This window comes from Leuresthes tenuis, unplaced genomic scaffold (assembly GCF_036924035.1).
Source record: "Leuresthes tenuis unplaced genomic scaffold, fLeuTen1.0.hap1 SCAF_19, whole genome shotgun sequence".
In the NCBI taxonomy this organism is placed as follows: Eukaryota; Metazoa; Chordata; class Actinopteri; order Atheriniformes; family Atherinopsidae; genus Leuresthes; species Leuresthes tenuis.
The window spans coordinates 32,065,124-32,087,910 of NW_027325373.1; the positions used below are offsets into that span (position 1 = coordinate 32,065,124).

The 22,787-nt window shown below is 44.2% G+C and overlaps 1 protein-coding gene across 1 annotated transcript in view; it reads right to left on the minus strand.

Annotated features, from left to right (window-relative positions):
- gfra2b (GDNF family receptor alpha 2b) overlaps positions 1-22,787 on the minus strand; it is a 165,223-nt gene that overhangs the window by 74,953 nt on the left and 67,483 nt on the right. The window contains exon 3 of the mRNA XM_072372204.1: positions 8,978-9,055. Within this exon, the coding sequence (XP_072228305.1) occupies positions 8,978-9,055 (78 nt within the window). The remainder of the gene's footprint in view (positions 1-8,977; positions 9,056-22,787) is intronic.

The window sequence follows — 22,787 nt, forward strand, 5'->3', positions numbered from 1 at the left end:
GCTGAAAAAAATATTGACACCTAACAATGCAAATTTTTTTAGTTTTTAAACAGTAAGGTGAAATATAAAGATAAAATCAAAAGTAGTCAAAAACAGCCAATTTAACCCTTGACCCCAGAGGGTTTAATAAGTGAAAACCATAATTCATTACTTAAGTTTTGATCTCCTTTTTTTCTAGTTTCTGAGCAGGGAACACACTCCTATATACAATTAGAGGAAGTGAAAGTAAGTTTCCTCTCCTTCTGAGGCCTTGAGGTTGTGTTTCTGCACGTCTGAATTGTAACAACAAAAACTTTTAATTGCGCTCAGAATTGCTTTCCTCTCAAACATAATGAGGAAATGTTAAAGTACATTTAAATAGCTGCAAAAACTATGAATGTGTCAGTTAATGTTTTGTTTTGCTCATTATAATATCCAATTTCCCCTCTTAGTGACTGCAGGGGTATTTAACTGGCAGAAAATCGCATTGATCGCCTTTAACATAGAAAAAGTCCAATAGGACTAAACTCGTTATGTGGTTGACTTCATTTGAAATTCACTGGCAGATATGAAATGCATAGAAAATTTTAAAAATGTCTAGGTAAGGCTACAAGGTGAATGAGACTTATGAAGATAAATATCAAGTTGTATCAAGTTGATATAATGAATAAGACACTGTTGTGTTTTGTGTTTGTCCTCCACTTGCCCAGAAGATGATGGGTGGAGGTTGCATACAGATGGTGCTCCATAATTCAGTACTGGCTGAGGGAAGTCTGACAAAATGGAAGATTCAAGTTCACAAAGAATCAAAATCCAGAGCTCAAAATAACTTCTGAAAAGTTCAACATTATCATATTCATACATAAAAACAGGTGTGATGGAAATGACCATAAAATATTGATAACAGCCAAATTAATTGCTTTTTGGGGGGTTAAACTGATCATTTTGAATTCTGATCATTTACTGAACTTGATCTTTTATATGTCCATGTAACCATTTTTGAACTAAGTCTTCCCACACAAATGTCATCTATCAGTGTTTCCACTTCTTTTTCTGCTCTCTATAGTCTGATTCATTTAGCATCTGCATCTATTTTCAGCTTAATTGAACCTGAGTAGAGAATTAGCAGCACTTATGCTACGTCAATTTCTAATACTTGAATGGTTACATTTAGAGTTTTAGATTCAGTTCCAAAGTCAAACAGCTCACCATCTCTGTGGGGATATTTGTTTTAAAAGTGTTAAAAGTGCTCATACCCTGATCTAAGAAACCCTGCCCACTTCCTCCTTGAATCTTTTGACATGGTAGTGGCTGAAAATTAACAAAAAAAAAGTAATAGTTATTCATCATGACTTATATGAGAATTAATTGTCAGCTAAATGTTCATGGTCCAGACAGCCCGATCAACAGCATAAAGAGCACAAACCACAGAATAAATTAGGTAATTATGAAACCTTCAGGAGCACAAGGAACAAAGACGAGGTTTTGGGAAATAATGCAGCAGGATTAACTCATGGTTGTTTGTCAGGGAGCACAGGTTGGTCCCATCATACCTTTCACTGAGTTCGAGACAGAAGAGAATGCATTAGACTGGTGGTTCTCAAAGGTTTCTGTCACATGGTATAACACATGAAAACGAAGTATCCATCCATCCATCATCTGCCGCTTATCCGGGGGTTGGGTCGCGGGGGCAGCAGCTTGAGCAGAGAAACCCAGACGTCTCTGTCCCCGGCCACTTCCTCCAGCTCTTCCGGGGGGACCCCGAGGCGTTCCCAGGCCAGCCGAGAGACATAGTCTCTCCAACGTGTCCTGGGTCTCCCCCGGGGTCTCCTCCCAGTGGGACGTGCCCGGAACACCTCCCCAGGGAGGCGCCCAGGGGGCATCCTAACCAGATGCCCGAGCCACCTCATCTGACTCCTCTCAATGCGGAGGAGCAGCGGTTCTACTCCGAGCCCCTCCCGGATGACTGAGCTTCTCACCCTATCTCTAAGGGAGAGCCCAGACACCCTGCGGAGGAAACCCATTTCAGCCGCTTGTATTCGCGATCTTGTTCTTTCGGTCACTACCCACAGCTCGTGACCATAGGTGAGGATGGGGAGGTGAGGATAGATTGACCAGTAAATAGAGAGCTTCGCCTTCTGGCTCAGCTCCCTCTTCACAACGACGGGTCGGTGCAGAGCCCGCAACACTGCAGACGCCGCACCGATCCGCCCGTCAATCTCCCGCTCCATTCGTCCCTCACTCGTGAACAAGACCCCGAGATACTTGAACTCCTCCACTTGGGGAAGGATCTCATTCCCGACCCGGAGAGAGAGCATTCCACCCTTTTCCGGCTGAGAACCATAGTCTCGGATTTGGAGGTGCTGATTCTCATCCCAGCCGCTTCACACTCGGCTGCGAATCGCTCCAGTGAGAGCTGAAGGTCACGGCCTGACGACGCTAACAGAACCACATCATCTGCAAAAAGCAGAGACCCGATTCTGAGGTCGCCAAATCGGACACCCTCAACGCCCTGGCTGCGCCTAGAAATTCTGTCCATAAAAGTTAGGAACAGAATCGGTGACAAAGGGCAGCCCTGACGGAGTCCAACTCTCACCGGAAACGTATCCGACTTACTGCCGGCAATGCGGACCAAACTCTGGCACCGGTCATACAGAGACCGAACGGCCCCTATCAAGGGGTCCGGCACTCCATATTCCCGGAGCACCCCCCACAGGACTCCACGAGGGATACGGTCGAACGCTTTCTCCAAGTCCACAAAACACATGTAGACTGGTTGGGCGAACTCCCATGCACCCTCCAGGATCCTGCCGAGGGTATAGAGCTGGTCCACTGTTCCACGGCCAGGACGAAAGCCACACTGCATCTCCTGAATCCGAGGCTCGATTATCCGACGGATCCTCCTCTCCAATACCCCCGAATATACCTTACCAGGGAGGCTGAGGAGTGTGATACCCCTATAGTTGGAACACACCCTCCGGTCCCCCTTTTTAAAGAGGGGGACCACCACCCCAATCTGCCAGTCCAAACGAAGTATTTCCATGTAATTGCAGCTACAGAGTTTTACTTTCAAATTAGGAAAATATTGTGTTAGAGGAGTTAGAAAGAAGACAATCAGCTAAAAGGAGCTCAACATATTTGTTAAACAAACAGCAGAAGTTGATCTGAAACAGCGATCGGCATAAATAAAACTTTTCCAAAGAAACAGATGATGTTCAGATCAAAATCCGACGTTTTTCGGATATGGGGATAAAGCAGAGGAGATGAAGACTGTGACAGATGAGGAGCTCCAGGGGTGAGGACGAGGAGGGTGTCACAGAGTTGGTCAGAACTGAAAAGCAGCTCTTATGTTCAACTTCCGGGGAAGCATAAAACACCAAACAAACAAAAAATTAATAAAAGGAAAATAAAACCTTAAAGTGCACATGGCATTGCATGTTAATATCCTCTGAAATAACGTGAAAATTGTGCAGTTATTGGAAGAACATCCAAAACTTTCCAGGCTGGCTGAGTAGCAACTGTCTGACCATCCCAATGACACCTCAGGGAGAGACAAATAAGAAATGATGAAGTATGTAACCTCTGATTTAGAAACATATTTTTGCACATAATTTATTTTTCTTCAGTGAAGCAGGATGCATCACCAGGCTTTAACAAGACATATAATTTGGTTATCCTTCACACAGCAGTGGGAATCATGGCTGTGCATAATTATCCTCAGAGTTTAAACAGTAAAATACAAAGAACCCAGAATAGACTCATGGGGAACCCCCAAGAGAAGAGAGGGACCCACTTTGGGACATTGAACTGGTGGTCAAATTAACTCTTAATTAGATCACTAAACACAGTCTCACAAGTGCCATTAAGATTATTCTATTTGTGTCCTAAAACACAAAGTTTTCCAGTTTTTCATGCAAGTATACACAAATATAACTGCGTAGAGGAGCATAGTCCCAAAGCATATAGAGAAACTGTCGTAACAGGAGAGATTATCAGATGAAAATGTTCATGCTCAGAGAGGTTTGACAGAGAGGCGAAACACAATTATCAAGCTGAGGGTCTGGTAATCTGATCTCAGGGATCTCAAAATTTACTTTAATTTACAACTTGATTTGTGTTTTGACTTGTTGTTTGGTTTAGGGAGTACAAAGTAACTGGTTAAACATTGTTAGGTTTAGACATTAACATGTCAGTTGGTCAGTGTTAGGGAGCAATCATAGCTTGCATTAAAATATACTCTCATAATGTTGCATGATGGCTGATTAGTTCTAACCTAGAAGTAAAAGACAGAAAACATGCAGGACACATAAACGACATTCTCTTAATGAAATAAAGTACACTGGTGATGTGATGTTAAAAATGTGTTCATCTGCACCGGTTAGCTGAATGGGTTGAGCAGGTGTCCCATATACGGAGGCTTAAGCAACTCGGTTTGAGTCCAGGCTCGGGGCCCTTTGCTAAATGTCCTTCCCCTCTCTCTGCCCCATTTCCTGTCAAGCAACTTTCCAATAAAGGCCACTAGTGCTGAAAAATCATTTTAAAACATTCTTGAATGTGTTCATCGGTGTGCATATAAATATTTCTGTTTTACATTGTGCAATGAGACCAGGTTAGGAAATTTCAAGCTGTTATTTCACATCAAACTCTTCAATGACCAAAGTTAACTAAAATAAAGGATGAAATTCAAACACACCATATGCAAATTGAATGTGTTCTGTTCAGCATATTCTAATAATTACTGGAAATCATCCACTGATAGGACATGAACAGATTTTACTGACTTCTTCCAGCTCGAGAACTCACAGCTCAGCAGAAGTTGTGTTAATTCTCTCTGACTGCTTCTCTGTGTCTTTCTGCAGGTCTCTATCCAGCATCATCCTCTGTTCTAACACCTGACAGTGTAACATTATCTGCTGCAGGCTGTAATATTCTCTCATCCGATATCTCACTGTCACACTTCTTCAACTGCACATGGTGCACTTTGCTTTATAAGATGTGCATTTGCCTCTATCCTCTGGTCAGACATTTAGTCTTTTCAGTTATTTTCAGTTGCCTTTCAATAAGTCATGTCTTTGCTTTGTGTTCTTAATGCTTTGGAGTGTGAAGTTCTTCTTGCTCATATCTTGCCTATTTTTGAGCAACTATCGAAAACTTTTCTAACTTTACTGCCTGTCTGCATTTTGAAGGTGTTATACTGCCCTTTAGACACAACCTATAGAACATCTGAAGCAGGTTATCTGGCAGAGTTGATCAGCTCAAAACTTCTGCTGACAATAGTATACGTAGTAGTACAATATAATATAGAAATAATGTTCTGTGCAAAAGTTTTGATCAGCTTCTTGTTTAGTTAACTATTTCCAGAAAAACAGAAAATAGTTATAGTATTTATTTAAACATTAATATAAATACAGTATATAAGACAAAAACAGAGCTCTAAAGTGAATATTTGGTCTGAGCACCTTTATTCTTCAGCACAGCCTGAACCCTCTTAGACCAGCTTTCTGTCATTTCTTTAAGTAGTCAACAGGAATAGTTCTCCAGGCTTCTCGAAGGACATCCCAAAGCTCTTCTTTGGATGTTGGCTGCCTTTTGTTACATTCTCTGTCAAGATGATCCCACACTGCTTCAGTAATGTTGAGGTCCGGGCTGTGGGGAGGATTCATCCCTCCATAAGACCTGTCGCCACTGATTTTCAGTCCACTTCCTGTGTCATTTGGCATACCTCAGCCTTTTCTCCCTGTTCCCCTTCCTTAAGAATGGCTTCTTGACAGCCACCCTTCCATGCAGACCATTTCTGATGAGGCTTGGGCCAACAGTAGATGGATCAGCTGAAGGTCCAGATGCATCTCTCAGGTCCTGTGTCAGGTCTTTGCTGGATTTTTTCCTCTTTCTTAAGGACATCACTTTCAGATACTGTTCATCTGCTGTAGATAGTTTTTTAGGCCTGACACTTCTTCTTTTGTCCTCCACTTGCCCAAACAGCTCTTTGGTAATTGTTGCTTGTTGCTGCAAAAATACTATTTTCTGTCTGTCAAACTGTGTTATCTTTGATGTTTTTCATAGATGCAACTAAAGAAATGGGAACAAATGATGTGTCTTTGTGACAGGCTGCTAGTAACAAAGTGCCTACAGATACAATTTAAAATAGCTTCTTTGCTAAGTTGTCTGTTATGTGTAGACACAACACTGGTTCATCCCTTGAGTTAGAAGCCTTTTTTTCTGCTTGAATGATTCATAGGTCAGAGTTAGGTGGCTTAACAAAGAAAAAACACATTCTTCTGAAAATGGTCAGGTACAAGGACTGGACTGAAAATGAGTGAAAAAGCAGAAAATATCCATAGAAAAAATTTGAAAGACCATCAGAAAGTTTGGAGAACTATTGATCAAGACCACGTTAAAGAAATGAGGGCTGGATCAGGATTTTTACACAGGACTGTATGCTTGGTCCCTTACATCAATCATTATTGCTCGTTTTAGCTTCACACATATCACTGCTGCTTCGGTCAAGGCTGTTAACAGTTAACTGCTTTTCAAACTTCCTTTCTCATAAAAATACACAACTCCATATTCATAAACACTCTGTCACGCCTAGCCTTTCCCTCCAATCAATTTGTGACACTCTTGTCTGAGACATACTTAAATGTTTCAGCGCTCTTTCTTCTGCCACTGCTATTTAACACACTTCTGTATTATCCTCTTATCTCTCCCTCCCTCCCTCCATCCGCCGCTCGCTCCCTCCCTCTGTATTTTCCTCTCTTTATCTGCTTTTAGCATTCACAGACTGGCTCGATGTGGATCGTCACATCATGCTTTAAGATTCCCGTCGACAGGTGATGTGACAGCAAATGGCTCTGACAAACAGCAGCACCACACATGCACGAGTGAACATGTAGACGTCATGTTATCTGATGTTGTTATAAGTCTGAAATTGGAAATAAGTTAACTATTATACAACACCTGCACTACTTCTTACACTGCACTACACTGTGTGTGTGTGTGTTACAGATAGTGACACAAAGTGCTTTTGAAGTTGCATTGGTTGCAGCTCTTCTGCTTTGACTGTGTTTGTACTTGTGTTAATCGGAGAGAGCAGAGGCCAATTTACAGAGCCGTGAGTCTATTTCACAGCTGTTTGAACACACACACATACACACACACGCACACACCCCCACCCACGCACGCACACGCACACACTCTCAGAAAGTGTAAATGTCAATGTATTATCCGGGGCTCCTGACATTTAAACACTTGTGTGAAGCTGACACAGTCCGAGGTTGTGCAGTAGGTTTAATACAGAACAGCCAACCATAGAGTGACACATGTCAAAGTCAACTAGTTGAACATTTGATTACATCTATGTGCATTTCTGTTTGCTTTTGTGTCACAGGTTTATTCTTTTCCTTTTTTGTAATGGGAGTTTTAAAGCAACAAAAACTAATCAAATGGTCCTTTGCTGTATTCTGATAAATAAGATTATTATACACCTGAGAACATGAGGCGATAAAACAGAGTCGTCAGCAGGCTCGCTGATGATTAGGGCAAACACTCTGAATCCACCTGACAGCAACCTAATCAGCTCAGAATCAGCTCTTGTTTTCAGTTTTAGGACTTTGGAAATAATTGAAATGTTACACAACTGCGCTGCCTGAGATTGGACTGAGCTGCAGAGTTTAAAGAAAGCTTCACAAAGCATGAACAAATATGCAGGAGATCAGACAGGACTTATCCCAGTCGTTTACTTTTAGTCAGACAGAAAACAATGTTTAAATCAATTCATAGATGACAGCTTTTTGCTGTGATAGCTTGCTTTTTATGTGAGTCCTTGTTTCCCTGAATCTCTACACGGTTTTGATGAGAGCGAATGAAAGCAAAGAGATGCACATTGACTTGACAAAGAGGTCTCAGAAAACTTTAACTGGCCAAAGTGGTTCATGGTTGGAGAAAAAGGGGCAACTGGACTTGTGCAGAGTGGAATAAAGTCCAGCCTTCCAGGAGATTGGTTCCAAAACCTCTGCTCTGCATCAAGGTGAGCCTAACTATATCTAGATGGTATCTCTCAACCTCATGCACAAGCTCGGGTTCCTCCCCCACCAGTGAAGTGGCGTTCCATGTCCCAATAGCCACTTTCAGCAGCCAGTGATCGGATCGCCAAAGCTTCTGCCTTTGTATGCCACCCAATCCACAAAGCTCTGGACCCTTATAGCGCATCCTGAAGGTGGTGGGTGGGTGCATTTAATTGTGAGCAGCATTTCACTGGCTGATGGGGAACTGATACTTTGATATCAATTCAACAGTTTTTCTCCATCATCATTTGAACCGAAATCTAAAAAACTAAAAAGAACTGTGAATGACGTTATTAAATTACACTGTTTTGTGGCTGATATTCACACACTGTGATATTATAAAGCTACAGTACTAGTAAATGTGCTTAGTTACATTCCAACATTGCTTGATGACAGCTGTTGAGGTGGAGCATAAAAATAATAATGCTAAATTTCAGCATTTCAAATAAGAGAACCTCCTTCTGTTCTCAGTCACAAATCCTGTAAACTTTAGACTTTTGGGCACACAGATTGTTGATTCTACAGATGTCACGGTCCAGCTCCAAAGGTTTTCAGCCTTTATTTGGCTAAATGACTAAACAACATTTTGCATGTGATCTGGGGCAAGAAAACACAACAGAGTGAGATGGAAACAGGAACACGTAACAGTAATAACAACAACGTTTTGTTGTCACTAGAATTTTGGAAAGATAAAGGATTTTAATGAAAGGACATCTTCAGCTGCACAGTCTCTCTCACACACAAACACACTCATGTTTGTGGTTACAAAGACAAGCATTCATTCAGGCATTCACAGATGGAGTGAGCAAGTAATTTAGTTCGTCTGAATCAGCTTCTAGCAACAAATCAACAGTCACTGCAGGAGCTTCGATATGTGTGTGTCATTTTTTTCAATCCGCACGAAAACACATCACAAACACACACAGCAGTATTACCTGAGATGATGGAGGCATGTCTGAATTCCTCAGAGAAATGGATTGGCTCATATGGCGACGTCTCATAAAACTCTTCCCCTGAAAAACAACAGAAAACAGTAAAGTGTTCAGCTGGTGCACAAAAACAGACGGCAGCCGACACACCTGACCATCTGGACCTACCTGAAGACACCTTCAATGTCACCTTGCCTGTGCTGCCTCATTAAAAAAACAAGTCTGTTTCAGTCTCTTAAACATGTTTCGAACTGCTTGGACTGATACTTGAAGCTGAGGTTAAACAAGAACTTTTTGGCTCTGTTCCTGTTTTCTGTCAGAGAGCTGAGTACATGGTGTCCCTCACTGCCTTCAAGAATCTCTTAAAATCTATTTTTTTTCAGAGAACACCTCCAACATCCTAACACATTTTACTTTGCACTTTTTTAACACTTATGCAGATTTAGTTATTTATTCTTACACCAATGTTTTGCACTAAACTGTGAATGTCAATCCTATCTGTAAGTTTCTTTGGATAATAGATGGAAATGTAGGGCGACAAGGAAACAGAAAACAACACTCAGGTAAGACTTGTCCTGTACATTTTAAGAAAGTATTTTGCAATAAATCAGTCAAAAAGAATCAGATGCCAAGTAACACCAGCTTTAATACAACAAAGTTCCCAAACAGTGCTTTGTGCCATAAAAATAAAATTGTGTGTAATCTTTAAAGACTCATCCTGTGTGACAGCTTTGATCAACTGAAGGTGGTGGGTTCATCAGATTTCTGCTGCAATCGTTCAGAGTAATTTGTCATGTAAACACCATCCACACTGAGCCAAAGCCTGCCGGCCGTCATCCTTTTTCATGCTGTCAGAGCTTCACTGCTGTCTGTTGGACTGCAAGCGGATGACATGCACTCATCAAAATACATCAAAGACGACAAACTAAAACCTCTGCGACTGTAAAACAGCAGTAGTGGCATTAAGTCACAAACACGAGATGAGCTCGATTCGACTCATTCTGGAGGTTTCACACCTCACTTAGAGAATAATTCCACTTCATTTTGTCACTCATTTTGGCTGAACTCCTCAAATCCCTGAACAATTAGTTTGGTGTTCATATCAAATTTGAATTAGTTCTTCAATCAAGTGAAGTGCTTTTGACACACTTGTGGAAAACAGTAACTAACTATTAACAAGTGGAACAAGAAGTACTGTCACGTGACTAACTGATCAAAACTGATGAGTTTATTCTCATAGTCCTCCTCTACTGCCTCAACGTTCACAGAGTCAAGTCAAATCAAGTACATTTAAAAACAACAGAAGTTGACCAAAGTACAACTGGAGAGACAAGAAAACAATACAAATAGATAAAACATCAGCAAACAACACAGATAATTGAATGTCAAGAACTCAATTTGGATTAAAATTGGTGTGATATGATCACGCTTACATCTGCCTGTTAAAAGCATAGGACGAGGAGAATTAAAACTGATTTGCTAGTTTTAGTGATTAGATTTTTTAGGCCCTTTGTCCTCCACTTGTCCAGTTTCCTCAAATGTTTTAAGGACACACTGCACACCATGCTGAGATATGCCAAGTTTTCAGATAATAGCTCTTTGGGAATCACCTTGTTGCTGCAAAAATACTATTTTCTGTCTGTCAAATTGTGCTATCTTTGGTGTTTTTCATTTTTCAACAAAAAAGCGCATTGCTCTGAGAATGGTCAGGTACAAGGACTGAACGTAAAATGAGTGAAAAAGCAGCCAAAGAAAAAGGTTGAAAGACCTTCAGAAAGCCTGGAGAACTATTTCTCAAGACCACTTTAAAATATTGCAGAAAGTCTGGCTGCTTGGCAAAAGGAAATGAGGGCTGATCAGGACTTTTTGCTGTACTCTAAATTCATGCCAATCTCAGAGCGGCAGAATTGATTTAAAAACAATGACAATGAAGATCCATTGAATGGGTCTGTAAACCTGTCTAGAAAAGTTTATGATATTTCGCAATTTATTTTTCTAACCTAAAACAGCTCCATGATGTCACCTGTGTGAAAACATAACTTTTTTCTCCATCTTTCTTCCCTCCGTCTTTTCTTCCTCATCACTAAGTGGCTCTTACTTTTGCCTTTTGTCACCCCCTCATTTACCTGATTAAGTTCACCTGATTATGCTCTTCTTCACTCAGACTTTTCACCTTAACACAGGTCATCAGTTTATCACACACTGTAGGTCTCATGCTGCAGTTCAGCTGAACACTTAAACCTTTTCTCTTTACGATGGACAAAATGTGACTGTTTAGTTTGTATCTGTTATCTATCAGGTGTGTGTTTGGTTGATTTTTCATCCTGAACCTTTTTCTTGGAAGTGGGAAGACAATAAATGAGGTCTGTATGACTTTAGACGAGCTCAGTTTTCGTGGACGGAGGTCCAGCCATCCATTTTCTGCCACTTATCCAAATAGCAGTTAAACAGTCAGAGCAGAAATCCCCAGACCCTCTGCCCAGCCATCTCTTCCAGCTCTTCCAGGGAGACACCAAGTTGCACCCAAGCCAACTGAGATATACTCTCTCCAGCGGGTGCTGGGTCTGCCCAGAGGCCTCCTCCTGGTAGGACATGTCAGAAACACCTCACCAGGGATGTGTCTGGAAGGCATCCTATTCAGATGAACCACCTCATCTGACTCCTTTCAATGTGGAGGGGCAATGGCTCTACGGCGAACTGGTCAAGCTCCTCACCCTATCTCTGAGGCTGAACCCAGCCACCCTTTCATTGTATTAGCAATCTCATTCTCTTAGTCAATATACATGGTTTGTGACCATAGGTGAGGGTTGGAATGTCGATCAACAGGTAAATCAACATCTTCTTGCAACAACCGACAACCTTCTGAATTGCTGTGTTTGTCCTTCTAGAAAATAAAACTTAAGCATCAGGTAATAAAAAGGAATGAAACAAGCTATCTTTAGGTTGTCGTCAACAAATGAAGATCCAGTTTAATCAATTAAACATTAACGTCAAGTTTTTTCAGACAAAATCATCTCCACTTCATCACCAGATGGTCTTTTTCCATTTACCATATTTCCTGCCCTGCTTCCCCTGCCAGGTGTTACTACCTGCTGGTCGTGGGTTTTCTTTGCTCACAGTGAAAAACTTGCAGACCAAAATCCTGCTTGTAAGCTAGAGTCTTTGGCTGTGTTCATATGTACATTGTATGTTTAATAACCGAAAAAAGAAAAACATCGCTGGTTGGAACTGGTCAAGCTGAAAAATGTCTGATTTGCATAATCAGACAATCAATCAGTGCATTTGGATCATTCATCGGATTCATTGGATTCATTCTCCTCAGACAGAGCTATAAAGAGTCTGCCTGGTTGCTCATGAAATAATCCTGTCTGGTGAGGTCTCTGCAGCTTTTTTCCTTCCTGGTCAGACAGAATACTGAGAAAGAGCTACACTCCTGCTGTGAGCCTCAACCCTTAAACAGCTTTCTGTTCACTACAAGGACACTAAAAGTAGCACTGCAACAGGAAACAACATCACCCCTGAGGAAGATGAGTCCTCTGGTAGTCTGAGACACAGGCAGGCTTCCTCTGTGTCGTTTGATGCATTCAAACCAAAAGTTCAGCATTATCATTCAAACAAAAAAATCTATGGAGTAGTACTCCCTAAAAAAATCCACCACAGCAATATTTTTTATATTATAATCTATATCAAAGAAATAGCAAATATTGCAGTGTCAGTTTTTGCCATGATGCTGCTGCCCTTTTTCTAAACATGAATGGTCACAAGCTTCTGAAGATGAGCAGCAGAGTTTGTGAGAACTGCACAGTTTAGGGGATTTCAAGGTAAGAAAAGAACCACGAGAAGAACTAAAATGTGTTTATTGTCGCTCTGTGAGTTCAGGCAGAAGATTTTCTTTATATCCCGTCAGTCGTAGCAAATACAAGCATACAGATTTTTATACAAACTGTTTCTTTGAAAACCTGCAGGAAGTTTGCTTTCTGTGCAACTCTATATTTCTCCAAGATTTCAACAGCTGAAGTAGAAACAAAATGGGGTCATGTTTTGATATTCTGTCCATAAATTCAGATTTACAGTACAATAGGATTAATAATTTCACACAAGATAGCAGACATAATACGAAAGAAACACAAAGTAATATGGTCCAGAATGGTGGAGCAGATGGAGAACAATGAAGTAGCTGAGAAAAAGAGGCAAAAACTCAGTCTGGATGGGTGGGATTTGGAATGAGTTCATCAGAGGTTTCAAGGACAAAGTAGATGAGTAAGATGGGTTTGGCCATGTGATGAGGAGATGGGAGGAGGTTGCTGGAAACAGAGGAAAAGAGGAAGGTCAATGAGGAGATTTATGAATGTGTTGAGAAAAGACATGCAGGTGGTGACAGAGGAAGATGCAGAGGAAATAGACAAGAGCCTGAACAGGAGCAGCTGGAAGAAAAGATGGATTTGTGACATTAAATCAGGCAGCACATTGCCCCTGTCCTCTCAGGTAGTGATGATTGATCAGCACCTCAAGCTTTTGTCCAAATCATAACTTCAGAGACAGACAAAAAGATAAAGCCAGAGAATTAGTGTTTTCTTTACAGAGTGAAATGCACTTCAAAAATAACAATAAGGACGATAAATGTTACAGTGAAGTGTAGCATAAAGAAGCAGCTAGTCCCTAACAGAACAGTGGCAGTGGAAATAAACTGTCTTCACTCTGATTTTAAAGAAAACTTCATAATCGTGTTTCTTGTTTCTTCATAAACAAGAAAAATCATAAGTACCAAAAACAATCCCATCTATTTATCTTGAATAAGTTAAACATTTCAGGCTGCATGGTGGTGTGGTGGTTAGCATTGTCGCCTCACAGTGATTTCGATCCCTGCCTGGGGCCTTTCTGTGTGGAGTTTGCACATTCTCCCTGTGTATGCGTGGGTTCTCTCCAGGGACTCCAGCTAGGTTAATTGGTGACTCTAAAATCGTCCTTGGGAGTGAGTGTGAGTGTGCATGGTTGTTTGTCTCTATGTGGCCCTGTGATGGACTGGTGACCTGTCCAGGGTGTACCCCACCTCTCGCCCGATGACCGCTGGGATAGGCTCCAGCTCCCCTGCTACCTGCCCGACAGATTAAGCAGGTATAGAAGATGGATTTCCACAATAATTTTTCACACCTGTTCTGGGAGATGCAGCCACATCACATGGACTATAAATGACAGAGTGCAGGATGACTCACTGTCATGGCTGAGACATTGAAGAGTTAGAAGCAGAGGAATTGGTGTCTAGATGTTGAGCAGGTATTATGACAGTATGCAACAAAGCAACATCGAATGTGAGCTTTTCAATAGCTGATGCTGATTATTTGCAGAGCAGTGGTTCACACATGTTGATATGTTCCTGTGCCAACCACATTCCCTACAAAGGCAAGATACATCGCCAAATGTGTCTTTATTCTCAAGTAAATGTTGTTAAACTACTATAACTAGAACACAGTAATATCTGGACTCTAACAGGCCACACAAGGTTTCATGGCAACATGTCATCTAATTTTGGAAAGAAAGCAGGAGGCTGACCTCACATCTATAATGCTGCTGCTACAGACCGTCTGGAACACATCATGGTGGGGTCCAGGCCTTTCTTCCCTCTGTCTACATACCACCACATGCTGATGGTAAATGAGCACTTTCCTCTTGTTTTCCTTTTTTTCTGCTAGCAAAGAGGAACAATGAATCTTCTTGATTCGGGTTTCAGTGGGAGACAACAACTGATGGCGTGGAGATTAGACTTTGTGATGTAGTAAACCTTTACATGTACAAAAAGCTGGAAAACGACAGGAGAGAGGAAAATCTTTGTATTCAGTGGTGGTATTATATCCAGATGTGTCAAAGATTCTGAGAATTCTGGGAAAAGTTAACCTCCACAGCTCTGAAGTTTTTATTTTTCTTCAAATTTGCTTTGATTCCACAAGCTAGAGTCAGAGGAAATACTTTCAGTTTTTTATCATTTAAGGAGAAGTCATTTCCTATTGCGGAGGCATCTTTTACAACTGCAGTTTACAATAAATCTTGATGTAATGTTGGATAAAAATGTCAAGATTTATATCACAGAACAAATAGAGATGTTACTGTGGTGGAAATCAGAGGACCCTGTGACAGTGGGTCTCCCTCAGCACCACACAGAGAGCTCTGTAGTTTTTCTGTTTATTCTTGCAGGAGTCCATCAGATATTCCTGTCATACTGTTGTCTGCTCAGTGTTTTACCGCAGTGAGAGAACAAACAGAACATGAAAATGACTAAATGTCACTTTATGACAGTCCTGCGGCAGAAGACAGCAGAGAGCTTATCATCAGCTTCATTGTTTCTGCTGCAGCAAGCTAAAAGGAAACAAGCACAGAGAATTTTTAACCCACAAATCAAAATAAAACTCACACCAAAGACTCTACACCAACAGGGAGGTTTCATGGCAGGCTGAAGTTTGTCATGATAAAAGGAAAACGAAAACTCTGAGCAGCTTTTCTCTCAGCTTTTTCAGATCATCTTCACTGACCACCAACCTTTCTCTGAGCTCCTGGAACACGAGTAACACAACATCCTTCTAATAACTGTATATCATAAACAGCCGACATTAACAATTATCTATAAAATATGTGATCCTGTTAATAAATCTCTATCTGTAAAAATAGATGATAAATAATTAATAGTTTAAATGTGTTATTCTTGGGTCAAACTGAAAAAAAGAGTATTCCGTCATAAAGGTTCAAATGGTTTGATAGAGTAGATTGTATAGAAGTGTATAGATTCCTGTTTCTAAGAGACTGTCTGCTCGACAGTCTGTACCTGGATACTAGAGCTAGGCCTGTTTGATATGCAGCCAGAGACTTTCTACCTGAACATTTCTGTTATCTGCAGCCGTTTTAGAGTTTGAGCTAGTGATGGGATGATGCTACCTCAAGGAGTGTATTGACACACTACACAAACTGTGTCGGCACTGTATTGAAACTGTGTTGGTCACTCAATAGTGACCCCTTCAGGTGTTCTGAAATCATTGCAGGTAAATGAAATAAGAAGATGGACCAGGTAAAATGCGGCAAATCCAACATGAGCCTGCGAAACATTTAATCACCAGTCCTTTATTTAAGATATAATCTCATTATTGTATAACTTCATTCGCTCAATTTGTGAGTCAAGTTGTCCATGAGAAGAGTTCAAAATAGGCTTCAAACCTTGTTGATGTAAATGCTAAACTGAGTTGGTTTGTAAAATATAGCAAATTTGTATTAAAATTCAGAGTTCAACTTTTTATCTTATGTGTGGAAGTTTGTTAACGTAAGTGTTAAAGCATAAAAAATAAAACAAATTACATATAGATTCATTTATGAATTTTTATTGAGGAACAACCGTTTTTGTAGGGTGTTTGCTCCAAGGCGATTTCTCCTCTTACACACCAGTTCCCCTGCCTTGGAAAAAACTCTTTCACAGGGTACAGATGAAGAGGGTGAACACAACATTTTCAGTGCAAGTTGATGACGGTTTGGATAACAACAAACTCCAACAACAAAACTCCATCCAACAAACCCACAACATGTTGACACAGTTTGCTTTCTTATAAACACAATTTGGCGCCGTCACATTCAAGCGATACCGTTCCTGTATCGGTCACGTGATTTTTTTCTTAAAGTGATACACGCACCACTCCCTCCTGAGCTGTCACCTTATCGTGGTGGGGGAGTTTGCGTGCCCCAATGAGTCTGGGAGCTATGTTGCCCGGGGCTTTAAGCCCCTGGTAGGGTCACCCAAGGCAAACAGATCCTAGATGAGGGACCAGACAAAGAACAGCTCAAAAGACCCCTTATGATGAACAAAAAATTTGGACCTCGTGATCCCTTGCCCGGATATGGGACACCGGGGCCTCCCCCCGGAGCCAGGCCCGGGGGTGGGGCCCGGCAGCAGGCGCCTGGTGGCCGGGTCTGTGCCCATGGGGCTCGGTCGGGCATAGCCCGAAATGATGACGTGGGTCCCCCTTCCGACGGGCTCACCACCCGTGGGAGGGGCCAAGGGGGTCGGGTGCGATGTGAGCTGGGTAGCGGCCGAAGGCAGAGGCCTTGGCGGTCTGATCCTCGGCTACTGAAGCTAGCTCTTGGGACGTGGAATGTCACCTCTCTGTTGGGGAAGGAGCCGGAGCTGGTGCGCGAGGCTGAGCGGTTCCGGCTAGATATAGTCGGACTCACCTCGACGCACGGCTTGGGCTCTGGAACCAGTCCTCTTGAGAGGGGTTGGACTCTCTTCCACTCTGGAGTTGCCCGTGGTGAGAGGCGCAGAGCAGGTGTGGGCATACTTATTGCCCCCCAGCTGTGTGCCAGTACATTGGGGTTTACCCCAGTGAACGAGAGGGTAGCCTCCCTCCGCCTTCGGGTGGGGGGACGAGTCCTGACTGTTGTTTGTGCCTATGCGCCAAACAGCAGTTCAGAGTACCCACCCTTTTTGGAGTCTCTGGGGGAGGCACTGGAGAATGCTCCTACCGGAGACTCCCTCGTTCTGCTGGGGGACTTCAATGCTCACGTGGGCAATGACAGTGAGACTTGGAGGGGTGTGATTGGGAGGAACGGCCCCCCCGATCTGAACCAGAGTGGTGTTATGTTGTTGGACTTCTGTGCTGGTCATGGACTGTCCATAACGAACACCATGTTCAGACATAAGGGTGTCCATATGTGCACTTGGCACCAGGACACCCTTGGCCGCAGTTCGATGATCGACTTTGTGGTTGTATCATCGGACTTGCGGCCGTATGTCCTGGACACTCGGGTGAAGAGAGGGGCGGAGCTGTCAACTGATCACCACCTGGTGGTGAGTTGGCTCCGCTGGTGGGGGAGGATGCCGATCAGACCTGGCAGGCCCAAACGTATTGTGAGGGTCTGCTGGGAGCGTTTGTCAGAATCCCCCGTCAGAAGGAGCTTTAACTCCCACCTCCGGCAGAGCTTCAACCATATCCCGGGGGAGGTGGGGGACATTGAGTCCGAATGGGCCATGTTCCGTGACTCCATTGCCGAGGCAGCTGATCGGAGTTGTGGCCGTAAGGTGGTCGGTGCCTGTCGTGGCGGCAACCCTCGAACCTGCTGGTGGACACCAGTGGTGAGGGAAGCCGTCAAGCTGAAGAAGGAGTCCTATCGGGCCTTTTTGGCCAGTGGGACCCTGGAAGCAGCTGATAGGTACCGACAGGCCAGACGGGCTGCGGCTTCGGCGGTTGCTGAGGCAAAAACTCGGGCCTGGGAGGAGTTCGGTGAGACCATGGAGAACGATTTCCGGACGGCCTCGAAGAGATTCTGGTCCACCATCCGGCGTCTCAGGGGGGGGAAGCGGCTCACAGTCAACACTGTTTACAGTGGGGACGGGGCTTTGCTGACCTCAACTAGGGATGTTGTGAGTCGGTGGGGGGAGTACTTCGAGGAACTCCTCAATCCTACCAACACGTGCTCGGAAGAGGCAGAGTCGGAGAGCTCGGAGACGGGGCCTCCCATTTCTGGAGCTGAGGTTGCCGAGGTGGTCAAAAAGCTCCTCGGTGGCAAGGCCCCGGGGGTGGATGAGGTCCGTCCTGAGTTTCTCAAGGCTCTGGATGTTGTAGGGCTGTCTTGGCTGACACGCCTCTGCAGCATCGCGTGGACATCGGGGACAGTGCCTCTGGACTGGCAGATTGGGGTGGTGGTCCCCCTCTTTAAAAAGGGGGACCGGAGGGTGTGTTCCAACTATAGGGGTATCACACTCCTCAGCCTCCCTGGTAAGGTCTATTCGGGGGTATTGGAGAGGAGGATCCGTCGGATAATCGAGCCTCGGATTCAGGAGATGCAGTGTGGCTTTCGTCCTGGCCGTGGAACAGTGGACCAGCTCTATACCCTCGGCAGGATCCTGGAGGGTGCATGGGAGTTCGCCCAACCAGTCTACATGTGTTTTGTGGACTTGGAGAAAGCGTTCGACCGTGTCCCTCGTGGAGTCCTGTGGGGGGTGCTCCGGGAATATGGAGTGCCGGACCCCTTGATAGGGTCCGTTCGGTCTCTGTATGACCGGTGCCAGAGTTTGGTCCGCATTGCCGGCAGTAAGTCGGATACGTTTCCGGTGAGAGTTGGACTCCGTCAGGGCTGCCCTTTGTCACCGATTCTGTTCCTAACTTTTATGGACAGAATTTCTAGGCGCAGCCAGGGCGTTGAGGGTGTCCGATTTGGCGACCTCAGAATCGGGTCTCTGCTTTTTGCAGATGATGTGGTTCTGTTAGCGTCGTCAGGCCGTGACCTTCAGCTCTCACTGGAGCGATTCGCAGCCGAGTGTGAAGCGGCTGGGATGAGAATCAGCACCTCCAAATCCGAGACTATGGTTCTCAGCCGGAAAAGGGTGGAATGCTCTCTCCGGGTCGGGAATGAGATCCTTCCCCAAGTGGAGGAGTTCAAGTATCTCGGGGTCTTGTTCACGAGTGAGGGACGAATGGAGCGGGAGATTGACGGGCGGATCGGTGCGGCGTCTGCAGTGTTGCGGGCTCTGCACCGACCCGTCGTTGTGAAGAGGGAGCTGAGCCAGAAGGCGAAGCTCTCTACTTACTGGTCAATCTACGTTCCCATCCTCACCTATGGTCACGAGTTGTGGGTAGTGACCGAAAGAACAAGATCGCGAATACAAGCGGCCGAAATGGGTTTCCTCCGCAGGGTGTCTGGGCTCTCCCTTAGAGATAGGGTGAGAAGCTCAGTCATCCGGGAGGGGCTCGGAGTAGAACCGCTGCTCCTCCGCATTGAGAGGAGTCAGATGAGGTGGCTCGGGCATCTGGTTAGGATGCCCCCTGGGCGCCTCCCTGGGGAGGTGTTCCGGGCACGTCCCACTGGGAGGAGACCCCGGGGAAGACCCAGGACACGCTGGAGAAACTATGTCTCTCGGCTGGCCTGGGAACGCCTCGGGGTCCCCCCGGAAGAGCTGGAAGAAGTGGCCGGGGACAGAGACGTCTGGGTTTCTCTGCTCAAGCTGCTGCCCCCGCGACCCGACCCCCGGATAAGCGGCAGATGATGGATGGATGGATGATACACGCACCAATACGGGGTTTCACTCTTGGGCTCTCGACACAGAGCTGACGCACCAGTGTCGTTCGTCCCATCACTAGTTTGAGCTAATTCAGTGCGTGTTACTAACATTTGCCAGCAAAGCGAATTGACTTGCTCGAGAGTAGCTAAACCAGCTCCTGTCGTCGACTGTGTCTCTTGGTCTGAATGAGGGACTGTGAGGATTAACCTGCACTGTTGCCGTGGTGTGCGAGTCGTTGCCTCTCGTACATCGTCGCCGGTTGCCTGGACTCCATCGCGTTATCACCTGCCTGCGGCCATGTTGGAGGCCTCGTCTACCTGCAGCATCGCCTTTGGTTTGAGACTTGGACCGGGTACACGGTTGCTCTTTGTTGAGTCGAGCCGTACTGAAGGTAACAATTTCCTTTTCGCTGTTCTTCATTTGGATTTAAAGTGTGGATTTCCTCGCACTCAAGCATCACCATATCTCAGGCCTGCAACAGGGTTATTTTGGTTCTGCCGGCTTTGTATGTGTGAGTGAATTTGTTGAGTGTGGGCCCACTGAGCTGTTGAAACTTAAAAAGTTTCTGTGCTTAACTTAAAATGTTTTGCTGAAACATAACGATATTTTTGATGAAACTTAACAAACTTGTTATCTGATTTATTTTATTTATTTTTGATAGAAAGACAAAAGAGACAAGAATAATTTAATTGAATTTAAAGGGTATTATTTGTGGTTATGTGTAGCCGAAATAAATGATTATTTTCTGAAACAGTTTGTGTTATTCCTCTGCTATACTGCCCAGAGAAATATTATCATTTAAAGTATTTTGAACTTTAAAGCTTTACACAATCATTATCTTAAAGGGAGAGAGCATTTTGAAGGTATTACTTTCTGTAAACCATAGTTTGTTTTACGAACTCAGGGCCCCTCTCTGCTGTAATGAGGAGAAGTGGGCTACATAAAATGGAGGCACCGCTGGGATTTGACAAATAGGGTTTTGGTTTCTAACATAACTGAAATTTAGATAAGATAAACAAAATAATATACAGTGCAGTAGAGTTAGCTAAGTGCAGCAGATGTTGTCACAATGTACGCGAACAAGCTACAAATGAACTGCTGGTGCTTTGTGAGTGCAGAAAAAACTAAATGGATGCAAATGTCCCACGTGAAGTGATGAGCTCAGATGGACAAACAGCATGGCCAATTTTCACTGTGACCGAAAGCTCAGGTCCAGATTTGGATTTTAACCGTAAACTGAATGCTCTTCTACAGGCAGAAGGAAAGTCTGTGGAGGATGTGCAGGCTTTGCTGACTCCACAGCCAGCCTCCTCTACAGAAGCCATCCTTCGGGCTGTTGGTGATCTGTTCGATAAATCAGGCAAGTCCTCAATGAAAAGTGGAGGATACCGCTGTTTGCGGATCTTTTCAGGTACTGTGCCTAATCCAGCGGGAGAGGAAGCTCACCTGATGGTAGGAGAGAGTGAGGGCTCTGCAAAAGACAAGAGGAGGATGATAATGGAAAGTTTAAGGGGGCCAGCCTTGGAGGTGATAAAAGCAGTGCGTCTCTCCGATGCTGATGTTACCCCCGTAAAGTGTCTAGAGGCTCTTGAAAATGCCTTTGGACTAGCAGAATCAGGAGATGACCTGCATTTCACATTCAGAATGCAGCAGCAGCAACCTGGCGAGAAGCTATCTGATTTCCTAAGGAGATTGGAACGTTGCCTGTCTAAAGTGGTACAAAGAGGTGGTCTCCCTACCAGAGCCATGGATGGTGCACTGCTTGAGCAGCTCCCTAGAGGTGCGGTTAATGCTAATCTGATGTTAATTCAGCTGCGACTGAGAGAAAGGAGAGCCAACCCGCCAACCTTCCTCGAGCTCCTGAAAGAAATCCGTACAGAAGGAGAATAAGAAGCTTCCAGAGCAAAACTAAACCACTCAGTGCATACAGTTCATACCAAGCTTCAAGAGGAAAACAAGCACACAGAGATAAAGAGTTTGAGAGCAGCACTTTCTACACAAGACAAAGTGACACGAAACGAAGACTTTCAGACTAACCTGGAAAAAGCACCAGAGACTAATGCCGATCCAGAAGTGTTAGCTCTGAGGAAACAAGTGAAGCAGTTACAACAGAAAGTGAACTCCAGACTGCCTCGTCCGTCTACAACTTCACCTACTGTGATGACTGTAAACACCCCAGAGAGACAAAGGGCTGAGGCAGAAGAGCGTTTCTGCTACTGCTGTGGTGAAAATGGACACATGGCAGGAAAGTGCAAAAACCCTGACAACCAAAACAAAGTGATCCAGAGACTCATTCAAGCTCTCAAAAAGGCCAAGACCAACAGCCCTCCGCCTACTGGTGGTGCCGTCTCACCAGAAACTGACTGTACTGTGCGAAAGAGCGCAGTGGATCAGTTTGCCTCAGAAGGTTTACCAGAGGGTTTAATAGGACCGCCATCTTTGGAGCTTCTGAAAGTGAATGGACATTTGGGTGATGATTTACTTGACAGCGGTTCTCGGGTCAGCATCATCTTTGAATCCTGGTACAGGAGACATCTGACTGATACTCCTATTCTCCCAGTAAGCAAGCTCAACATTTGGGGTTTCAGTGACAATGATTACCCTTATCTTGGCTATGTGGCAGTGGACATAGTTTCCAAAGAAAGTAGCAGGTACCCCAACTGCTCAGTCCTGGCCCTCATTTGCCCTGATCCACCTGGTCCTGATCAGACGCCTGTGATTCTAGGGACAAATACCAAGGCTAACCTGTCCAAGCGGCTACTCCAGCTGCGGGAAGACAGAGAT